The sequence below is a fragment of the Neopsephotus bourkii genome, unplaced genomic scaffold (assembly GCF_033783945.1).
Source record: "Neopsephotus bourkii isolate Nb327-2 ecotype Australia unplaced genomic scaffold, CSIRO-AGI_Nbou_v1 NB_463, whole genome shotgun sequence".
Lineage (NCBI taxonomy): Eukaryota > Metazoa > Chordata > Aves > Psittaciformes > Psittacidae > Neopsephotus > Neopsephotus bourkii.
In genome coordinates this window covers 2,204,592-2,214,898 of record NW_026900965.1, presented here as the reverse complement: position 1 = coordinate 2,214,898, position 10,307 = coordinate 2,204,592, and the positions used below count along the sequence as shown (strand labels likewise).

At 63.1% G+C, this 10,307-nt stretch overlaps 2 protein-coding genes across 3 annotated transcripts in view; one reads left to right on the top strand and one right to left on the bottom strand.

The window, feature by feature from the left end:
• The first annotated feature begins 3,963 nt into the window (after window positions 1-3,963).
• LOC133210443 (cholesterol side-chain cleavage enzyme, mitochondrial) lies at window positions 3,964-7,842 on the top strand. 2 transcript variants are annotated; one of them, XM_061349815.1, is made up of 9 exons: window positions 3,965-4,336; window positions 4,847-5,002; window positions 5,113-5,312; window positions 5,827-6,030; window positions 6,472-6,632; window positions 6,708-6,874; window positions 6,996-7,074; window positions 7,230-7,421; window positions 7,526-7,842. In XM_061349815.1, the coding sequence occupies exons 1-9, from the start codon at window positions 4,101-4,103 to the stop codon at window positions 7,646-7,648; spliced, it is 1,518 nt and encodes a 505-aa protein (XP_061205799.1). In that variant the 5' UTR covers window positions 3,965-4,100; the 3' UTR covers window positions 7,649-7,842. The 2 variants fall into 2 exon arrangements, with proteins under 2 accessions (XP_061205800.1, XP_061205799.1); XM_061349816.1 differs by lacking the exon at window positions 7,230-7,421 and having other exon boundaries at window positions 3,964-4,336.
• Window positions 7,843-7,999: 157 nt separating this feature from the next.
• Window positions 8,000-10,307, bottom strand: part of CCDC33 (coiled-coil domain containing 33) — a 41,863-nt gene continuing 39,555 nt past the window's right edge. Inside the window, exons 16-23 of the mRNA XM_061350016.1 lie at window positions 9,743-9,938; window positions 9,573-9,661; window positions 9,243-9,374; window positions 8,994-9,066; window positions 8,673-8,794; window positions 8,468-8,551; window positions 8,131-8,358; window positions 8,000-8,065 (exon numbers count right to left, since the gene is read on the bottom strand). Of these exons, the coding sequence (XP_061206000.1) occupies window positions 8,000-8,065; window positions 8,131-8,358; window positions 8,468-8,551; window positions 8,673-8,794; window positions 8,994-9,066; window positions 9,243-9,374; window positions 9,573-9,661; window positions 9,743-9,938 (990 nt within the window). The remainder of the gene's footprint in view (window positions 8,066-8,130; window positions 8,359-8,467; window positions 8,552-8,672; window positions 8,795-8,993; window positions 9,067-9,242; window positions 9,375-9,572; window positions 9,662-9,742; window positions 9,939-10,307) is intronic.

Genomic DNA, 10,307 nt, shown 5'->3' with positions numbered 1-10,307 from the left:
TAAAATCCCAGGCACTGAAGTGTTTCCTGTAGTGCTGGGAAGCGCAAAGCAGGAGGGGTGGGAGCAGAGCACGGGGGTGATGCTATGTCCCGTCCGCCCCCCCAGCTGCACTAACACCATTTTGGCTGCCCAGGTTCTGTTTTCTTGCCCCCAAAAGCAGGTTGTGAGGATGGGATCGAGCGCCACTGGGGCAGCTCCCGGTAACAGGGAGACCCCACAGATCCACAGAGGGATGGCAGCATCATCCCCATTTCCCAGCCTTTGCCTTCGCATCCTCATCCCCGCTCCCTGGGAACAGCCAGGACAAAAGCCGGAGCCTGGGGCCGTGTTTCCTGACAAAACCAGCAGAAGGAACGCTTGAGGCTGGGTTTATTCTGGGCTGCTTTTCCCCTGACCTCCAGCTGTTTCCTTGAAGCACAATGAGCCACAGGCTGGGGTTTGCTGTGTGCTTGGGAGGCATCGCCACCCTCAGCCCACTGCCCACACTGCTCAGTGGGGCCGGCACAGGAAGGTCAGCTCCCGCAGCCCCTCTGCAGGCTTCCTCTGGAAACAAAGCCTCCAGAGGGGTTGATTCCTTTCCCAGCGCTGGTTTTGGGGGTTATTTCTGCCTCCAGCCTTGCAGCAGGACAATAGACCCAGGAAATCCTGTGCCTGCCTTAAAGGGGGTGCAAACGCTGCTGAGGAACCCCCCTGTAGCGGCCTGCTTGCTCCATGCAAAGCACCCAGGGCATGTGCTGACCGCGGAGATGCTGTTCCAGCCATAGCATCCCCTTGGGCAGCTTTTCCTGGTGGGCTGGGAGCATAGAGCATCCCCCAAAGGAGCCAGCGGGAGCCTGGAATCGGGGTGCTCCCAGGGCCAGGAGATGGATGGGGAGGGGATGCAGAGGTGCTGCCGCATCACGGGAGCGTTTTCCATCCTCCCCATCGCTTGGAGCAGATGAGCCCGAGCCCTCTCCTGGCGTTTTCCTCCTATTACATCTCATTGCGGGCTCGGCCCGTCCAGCCCTTCCCGCTCCGTCAGCATTCCCATGGGTGTCCTGCCCATCCCACCTGGCGCTGCCTGGCAAACAGGAGCCGTGAACCGACCTCATCTCTCTGGATCGGGTACCCGAAACCGTGCCACCCACCCTGCTCCTCCTCTCCACCCGGCCTGTTTGCCTGGTCTCCGATGTGTCTGTGCTCTATCCACAGGGCTGTTTGCTGCCCTGCAGCTATTCCCTGTGGATATAACCAGCCTGGGGCTGCTGTGTCTGTCCGTGCATGGCTCTGCTGCGGCATGGGGACAGGACGTGGGTGATGCTATGCCACGAGGCGGGTGATGCAAGTGGGAAATGCAGCCTCTTACTAGAAATGAGGTGCTGGGGAAGTTAACACCAGATAAATCACTGTTCCTCTTATGTGGAGCCATGAATTTCCCCCTCCAGCCATGAATTTCCACCCCGAGATCCCCCAGGGGTGATGCCAGCCAAAGAACACGTCCCATCAGGGTGAGATTCCCCATCCCAGCTCAATGGAGATCCCAAAACCAGGCAGCAACCCGGCAACTTCTAGGCCTGCAACAGCGCACAGTAACTGAGTAAGAGGAGATTCACTTTAATGGAGCAAGACAGTGACAACGACCTGGAATTGCCCCTGTTTCAGTTAAAGCTTGTCCTGGCTGGGTCCATCCTCCTGATGAGCTGCTCTGGGTGCTCCAGCCTCCTGCTTTCAGCCCCGCAATACCCCAGGGATGCTGCCCTGCACAGGCTGGGGCATCCCCTTCTGCAGAGCAGAACCTGCCTGGTGATGCTCTGGCCTGCAGCAGCTGGAAGTCCTCTCTGTCTCAACAGATGGATGGGGCCAGGTTGTGTTTTAAGGTAGGAAAACAACGCAGTCATCTCCATGCCCTTTATCCTGCCTGCCCGGCTCTACTCTCCATCCCAGCAATGGGATGCAGTCCCTTTGTTCTCCCCCACAACAGACCTGCTTCCAGCATCACCCTGGTTGAATTCAGCCCCATTCTGACTGGTTCCTATTGGCTACGCACAGCAGAAGTGTGGGAAAGGATGAGCTGCCAAAACACTTCCCCTCTGTGTGTGTTGGCATCCCCAGCCCCAGGAGCACCGAGAGGGATGAGGTCAAGGAGGGGAGACTGAGCTGAGCTCTTAGGCAGAAGCTCTTCCCTGTGAGGGTGCTGAGGCGCTGGCACAGGGTGCCCAGAGAAGCTGTGGCTGCCCCATCCCTGGCAGTGTTCAAGGCCAGGTTGGACACAGGGGCTTGGAGCAAGCTGCTCCAGTGGAAGGGGTCCCTGCCTGTGGCAGGGGTTGGAGCTGGGTGAACTTTAAGGCCCCTTCAACCCAAACCAGGCTGTGACCCTGTGATTCCATGTGGGATGAGTCACAGCTCCCTGTGGAGCTGACCCACACGGGGAAAGCCCCATAGGTGTAAAGTGAGAGCACAACACCCACGAGATGCCACCTCTTAGCAAGAGGAAACCCCACTGGAGGGACCCTCATTGTCCCAGCGGGGTGGCACAAGGAGGAGGCCACCGGGGCAGGGGGGAAAGTCGGTGCCCTGGCCCCACTGATGCAGGGATGCTGCGGGTTCCTGACCCGCTTCCTGCTCCCCCCTGCTTCACACCAGAGCCCCCCCAACCACACGGGTTCCGGCCCCCTCCTGCTCGCTTCCGTTGTGTTGAAAGTGGAAACACTGCTGGGGGGGGGGGGGTGCCCCCACGTTTGGAGGCCTCGGAGGGAGGAAGGCAGAGCCCACCCCACAGGGTGTGATGGAGCCCATGAGCTGGCTCCAGGTGCTTGGGGAGGTGGTGGAAAGAGGGGTGCAGGGGTGACACGGGGTGATTGTCACCTTCCGGGGCTGTGGGTGGTGGCTGATGGGGCCCGTGTGTCCCTCCATGTCCATTAAGCCCGTGTCTATGTTTATGGGAGCACCAATTGGACTGACCCCATTCCTGCGGACAGAAAGGAGGCAACCAAAACAGGGATGGTGCAGGGGTGAAGGACAAGGGGGTGACTCTGTGCCGCCATGTGTGTGTGGGGCTGCTCACAGTGAGCTGGTGGGTGCTCATCCAGGCGGGTGCCTTCACATTGACAATGGCACCTGGGACAGGAGGGGACAGAGCCGGTCCCTGGCAGGGGACAGGGACCCGGGCAGGAGGGCCCAGAGCCGGTGTCGGTGCCGGTTCCAGCCCGGGGACAGCAGACGGGGCAGACGCGCCCCCCGGTGGCCGCCGCTGGTATCGCAGCCGCCGCGCAGCCCGGCTCAGTGTTCCCGGTGCAGCATCCCCAGATGCTGCCCCGTTCCTCCTCCCGGTTCCCGGGAAAGCGAAAGGCTGTGGGATGCTGCCCTATGGGCACCCCAGGGGATGTCCAGGGACCTGCCTGGGATCCTCCCATAGCCTCCAGGGACAGCGCAAAGACCCCAGGGACACCCCAAAGGCCCAGAAATGCCCCAGTTCTCTCCCCGGCCTCATTATCTCTCCCACTCCCTAGCTGGTTGCCAGTGAGTGTTACTGGGACTGCGAACAAGGGACCTCATCTGCCACCACGCTCTGTCCAGGCCATAACACCCCCAAAAGCTATTCCTTATGGCAGGGGTCGGAGTGTTTGGGGTGCCTGCTGATGCTCTGGGGCAGGAGAGCCCAGAAAGGGGGGCACCTGCCTCCCCCTGCACCCCGTGTTGCAGGGAGGGCTGAGATGAGACCCCCCAGCAGCGTCCAGGCGGTCCCCAAGTCCTGCCCAAGCTTTATTCTGCCTTTTGTCCCCTAGACACCACCGGTGTCATTTACTCTGCAGACAAAACAGCTCTCCCCTTGCAGGCTGGGGTTTCCTTTCAGCGGTAGCACGGCCCCCCTTGTCACCCCACACCACTCAAGTCCTGGGCATGGCAAGGCTGCGGCTGGGGTTAGGGGGGGGATGATGCTCTCCCCAGTCCCTTTGGCTGCCCCTGCCCTGTATCTGCCTCCTTGCCGGGGCGAAACGCCCTGAGCCCGTCCCCGTCCCTGGGCCGGGACGCGGCGGGAGGCGGGCGAGGGCATCAATCCTTGAGTGAGGCCAGGCGGGAGATAAGCGCAGAGCAGCCCCGCTCCGTCCCGCGCCGCTCCCATGCTCGCCCGCGCTGCGCCCAAGCCAAGCACCCTGCGGGGATGCGCCCCGACCCTGTCCCGCTGGGTTGGGGGGGCCGCCAGCCCCTCCGTGCACCCCCCTCGCCCCTTCAACCAGCTGCCCGGGGACTGGAGGGCCGGCTGGCTCAACCTCTACCGCTTCTGGCAGGAGGGCGGCTTGCACAACCTGCACCACATCATGGCTCGCAAGTTCCAGCAGTTCGGGCCCATTTACAGGTGAGGCTGAGCCTGACCCCCGCATCCTGCCCTGCTCCAGGCGCCGGCTGCTTTTCCAGTCGGGATGATGCTGCTGCTGCTGCTCCCAGCCCCGCTCCAGGGGAAAGGGCGGTTGAGCTGCTGGAGGGAGCATCCTGGGTTGCTGTGCGCTGGGCAGGCTCGCTGCTGTGAAGGGGGAGAGGGGGGACCCGCGCCTTGCAGATGCGGGATGTTGGGAGGAGGGATTCTGCACCTTCCCTTGATTTCCATGGGGTCTGGAGCCCCAGGAAGGATGGGGGTCCGGGTCCAACACCTCCCTGCTTCGCCTGCCTGAGTCCTGGGGGTGCCTGATCCTGGTGCTGAGTCCTGGGATGTGACCTGCAGGTGGGATTTGATCGGATGTGAGGGGGAGAGTGCTTGATTTAGGGGGTGCTGGATGAAGGTGGTTGATCCAGGGCAGTGAAGAGCTGGGGGGGGGGTCATAGATGGGGGTCAATGCATGGGGCTGAGCCCCTCTCCTCACCCCGGCAGGGAGAAGCTGGGAGTCTATGAGAGCGTGAACATCATCACCCCCCAGGATGCTGCCACCCTCTTCCAGGCGGAGGGGACGCTACCGGAGCGCTTCAGCGTGCCCCCATGGGTGGCTTACCGCGACTACCGCAACAAGCCCTATGGCGTGCTCCTCAAGTGAGTGGGAGCACCGGCAGCACCAGGAGGGCAATGGGGATGTTTGCCCATGGTGGTGGTGGTGATGGTGGGGATGACAGCTCTGACCCCCCCCCTTTGGCATCCCGCAGGACAGGGGAGGCCTGGCGCTCGGACCGGCTGATGCTCAACAAGGAGGTGCTGTCGCCGCAGGTGGTGGAGGGGTTCGTGCCCCTGCTGAGCCAGGTGGGAGATGACTTCATCCGACGGGCACGAGCCCAGGTTGGGAAGAGCGGCCGGGAATACTGGACAGCAGACTTTACCCATGAGCTCTTCCGCTTCGCCCTGGAGTGTGAGTGTCCCCCCGTGCCCTGAAACACCCTTTAGCGGGAGGTGGGCAAGGCTCCACATCTCCTCCACCTTCATCCTTAGAGCTGAAACAAGCTTTTGCTGCAGGGTCTGGAGGGGGTCCTCTGCGGACAAGTAGGGAACAACTCAACACTGATGCTAAAGCACTGCTTTATCACCTGCTGGTCACCAATCAGCAGCCAGCCCTGCCCACCAAGGGATGCCTTCACGGCCCCGTGATGCTCAGAGTGAGCCCCATAGAATCACAGAATGGTTTGGGTTGGAAAGGACCTTAAGATCATCCAGTTCCAACCCCCCTGCCATGGGCAGGGACACCTCACACTAAACCATCTCACCCAATGCTTTGTCCAACCTGGCCTTGAACACTGCCAGGGATGGAGCCCCTGGGAGGGTGGAGGGGATGGGGATGGGGATGGGGATGGGGATGGGGATGGGGATGGGGATGGGGATGGGGATGGGGATGGGGATGGGTCCCCTCAGAGGTGCTGTGCTTGCAGCCGTGTGCCACGTGCTGTACGGGGAGCGCCTGGGGCTGCTGCAGGACTTCGTGGACCCCGAGGCGCAGCGCTTCATCGACGCCGTGGCCCTCATGTTCCACACCACGTCCCCCATGCTCTACCTGCCGCCCGCCCTCCTGCGCCACCTCAACGCCAAGACGTGGAGGGACCACGTGTGGGCCTGGGATGCCATCTTCTCCCAGGGTGAGTGCTCCTCCTCTGTCACCCAAAGACCTGCTGAGGGCTTGGCTCCATAGGGCAGCATCATCTCACCAGCACGGGGCCCTTCTCCTGGGTCTAACTGCCCAGCATAGGGCCGCCAAGCTCAGGAAGGCTTTCCACATCTGGAGCCTATGGGATGCGGAACCATCCAGGAGGGATGGAAAGGCATCACATTGAGGGTAGCATCTCTCCCAGAGAGGCTTGTGGCCTCACAGGGCTTTTGGCACCTGGGACACATCTCCTGGTAGGGTGTACCCGCTGTGCACCCGCATCCATCACCCTCTGTGCCCACTCAGCCACTGCTCCGTCCTGCAGCAGGGACCATGGAAAAGGCACCATCATGGGGCAATAGCACACATCTGGTGCCTTCCTCCTCCACCATGGCCCCGGGGGGAGGAAGGCCACGTCCGTGTCTCTCCTCAGCGGACAAATGCATCCACAACGTGTACCGGGACCTGCGCCTGCAGCGCAAGAGCACCGCGGAGTACATGGGCATCCTCTGCAGCCTCATCCTGCAGGACAAGCTGCCCCTGGATGACATCAAGGCCAGCGTCACCGAGATGATGGCCGGCGGGGTGGACACGGTGAGGAGCCCGCAGGGTGCCTGGGCAGGGAGCGGGGCCCGGTGGGTGCTGAGCTCGCTCCATGCCCCGCTCCAGACCTCCATGACGCTGCAATGGGCCATGTTCGAGCTGGCGCGGGCACCGGCGGTGCAGGAGCAGCTGCGGGCAGAGGTCCTGGCTGCCAAGCGGGAGGCAGCGGGGGACAGGGTGAAGATGCTCAAGAGCATCCGGCTGCTCAAAGCGGCCATCAAGGAGACGCTCAGGTGAGGGGGGTGGCAGCAAACACCCCAGCCCCATCCCTCCTGCGCTGCTGGGTGCTGTGGAGCAGGGTGGGACATGGGCAGTGCCCAAAGTGAGGTGCATGGGACCTGTCCCCGCACCCAGGCTGCACCCCGTGGCGGTGACCCTGCAGCGCTACACCACACAGGAGGTCATCCTCCAGGACTACCGCATCCCTCCCAAGGTGAGCACCGGCTCCGCATGGGGCTCTGGGTGGGTGGAGGAGGGACCCGGGGCATGGATGGGTGACATCCACTGGGGCTGGATCCCTGCACACCAAGCACCAGTGAAGCCCCATAGGGAGCCCAGACCCACAGGGCTGATCCTCCCTCCAAGCAGACACTGGTGCAGGTCGGTCTGTACGCCATGGGCCGGGATCCTGAGGTGTTCCCGAAGCCGGAGCAGTTCATCCCGCAGCGCTGGCTGGGGGCTGACCCCAAGCACTTCAAGGGGCTGGGCTTTGGTTTCGGCCCCCGGCAGTGCTTGGGGCGCCGGATCGCGGAGCTGGAGATGCAGATCTTCCTCATGCAGGTGAGCATCCCTCTGCTGGGACACGGCCGCAGCGGAGGAGGCACCTGGGGGTCGGTCCCGACAGCGCTTTGCTCCTCCATCCGCTCTGTTCTCCCCCATCCCAGATCCTGGAGAACTTCAAGATCGAGACCATGCGAGCAGTGGAAGTGGGGACCAAGTTCGACCTCATCCTGATCCCGGACAAACCCATCTACTTGACCTTGCGGCCGCTCGAGCCCCTGCTGTGAGGAGCTGGATCCGGGCAGCATCCACTTCATCTCCTTCCAGCCTGACTCCAGCCCAGCGCTGGGCTCTGGGGGACGGCTGGGACGCTTTCACGGCCACAGCCTTGGCTGCTGCATCCCTGCCTTCGCTCCAGCGTGCTCAAGGCTGCGCTTACGCCAATGGGGGAGATAAACCAGAGCAACCCCAACCCTGCTGCTGCCCCATGGCGCTGCTGCACCCCTCCCTGCTGCTGGGGGGTCCCCGGGGTGGTCCCCGTGGCTGTGATGCTCTGCTTCGCCTCTGTGATTTCTCCATGTGGAAAAGCACCGGCTCCTTTCTGGCCAGCGTTTGGTGTCCTGGTGTCTCTGGCTGGGTTAGGGCAGGGGAGCCAGGGGCTGGGGGGTCCTCAGGTGAGCCCTGGATGTCATCCTTGGCAGGATCTGCTGGGGAAAGGGGGGAGCTCCTGGGGAGATGTGAATCCCTTCAATAACAGGGTCTGGGGTACCGGGGGCATTGGGATGGGGGGGTCAGCCCTAGGGACCGCCCTCTTGTCCAAGGCAAACCCCCTGATGTGGGATGGTGGAGACCCCCTGCTTCCCCCCATGTGGGGTGTCCCTGGTTCCCCCCCGGTGCTCACCGTGGTGGGGATGTGAGGGAAGCCGTGCTCCCGCTCCAGCAGCCGGGTGCCCAGCTCCTGCTTCTCCCGTCCCCAGCTCCGCGCCGCCTCCTCCAGCTGGGACAGACCCAAACCAGGCTGGTTTCACCCCAGGAGTGGGGCACACAGATACCCCCCCCCCCCAAACGATACCCAGAGCCCCCTGCATGGGGTGGGTGATACCCACCTGCTTCTCCAGCACCCTCCCGCGGGCCTGTGCCTCCTCCAGCCTGGCCAGCAGGGACAGCTTCTCCTTGGCCCCAAAGCCACCCTGCGATGGACAGGAGGGGGGAGAGGCAATGCCACATTCCCACTTCCCACCCCCTGCTCATAGGGGTGGCTCTCACCCCATGCGATGCCCCCCAGCCCTGTGCCCCCCTCTCTGCTCTCACCGGCAAGGCTGGGGACTGTGGGGCAATGCGGGGCAAATGATGGGGGGCCCTGGCCAGCTCCTCCCGCAGCCTGCAGTTCTCAGCCAGCAGCACGGTGTACACCTCCCTGGAGGGGCCTTCACCTGTGGGATGGCGTGGGGGGGACACTGGGATGTGTTTTACACCCCCTTCATACAGATAGGGGATAGGAGCACAGGGATGGATGTGGAGGGCTCAGCATCAGCACTGCTCACCCACCGCAGACCATCCCATGGTGCCGTCCATCGGGAGGGGACGGTCCCCAGCTCCCCATCTGAGGACCCCATCCCCTCTTGCACCCACCCGTCAGCTTCCCAGTGCTCCTGCCTGTCCCAGCAGGCTTCTCCTGCAGCACCCGCTCCATCACCTCCATCACCTGCAGGAAGGAGCAGAGCCAGCCCCATGCCACCAGCTCAACACAAAGCTGTAGTGACCATCGCACCTCCCCAGCCACCACAGCACTGGGGGGGGGGCGCAGGGTCCCATCTGTTCCACAGAGCACCGTGCCCCCCAGTCCATCCTTCTCACCCCAGCCTCATGCCCCACGCTCACCTTCTCCTGCTGCCGCACCGCCTCCTCCAAGCCTTTCATCTTGGCCACCTTCTCCCGGCACCTCCTCAGTGCCGTCTGCTGCTGCCGGTGGGCTTGCTGCAGCAGCACCAGCTCCTTCTCCCGGTCGTTCTTCTGGGAGGGGAGGAAGGAGGAAAGCCCCCAGAGACCTTGTGCTGAGCCTCGAGCCTTGGGGCATCGTTTGCTGGGCTGGGAGAGCCCCACGGTGGGGGTCCGGAGCCTCTCCAGGCATGGGTATTGGGGTGATGCTCTCCCTGCTACCCCCCTGCTCCTCCACCCCGCTCTGACCCAGGCAGCCCTCAGTGTCCCTACCCGGATCAGCTCATTCTGCAGCTGCTGGACACGGTCCTTCAGCCTCCTCATCTCCGCTGCACCGGCCACCAGTTGATGCTTGAGAGTGCCTGCAACAGCCGGAACCACGTCCTAAGTGCCCAAGCAGGGGCCGGGGCACCAGGATAGGGGTCCCCGTCCCCACCATGCACCCATTCTGTCCAGCAGCTCCTCCCGGGTCATGACGTCCATGTCCCCATCCGTGAGCAGCTCCTGGCGCAGCTCGTCCCACGAGGCCAGGCTGTGCCGCAGGTGCCTGTTGTCCACCTCCAGGCTGGTGACCTGCTGGCGCAGGGACAGCACGGCCCCTGCCATCCGCTCCAGCGCCAGGCGGTAGCTGCTCGCCTCCTGCCAGCATGGAGCAGAGCTGCTGCCAGGCAGGGCTTGCCCAGCACCAAGAGCCCAGCACCGAGACAGGGGTCTTGAGGATCGTCAGGTCCACCATGGAGCTGAGGAACAGCCGGGGTTCCCCCTCCTCTTGCAACCAGCCAGCCTTCTCCTTCCCATCCACCCATCCATCCACCCATCCATCCATCATCATCCATCCATCCATCCATCCATCCATCCATCCATCCATCCATCCATCCATCCATCCATCCATCCATCCATCATCCATCCATCCATCCATCATCCATCCATCCACCATCCATCCATCCATCCATCCACCATCCATCCATCCATCCATCCATTCATCATCCACCCATCCACCCACCCCTC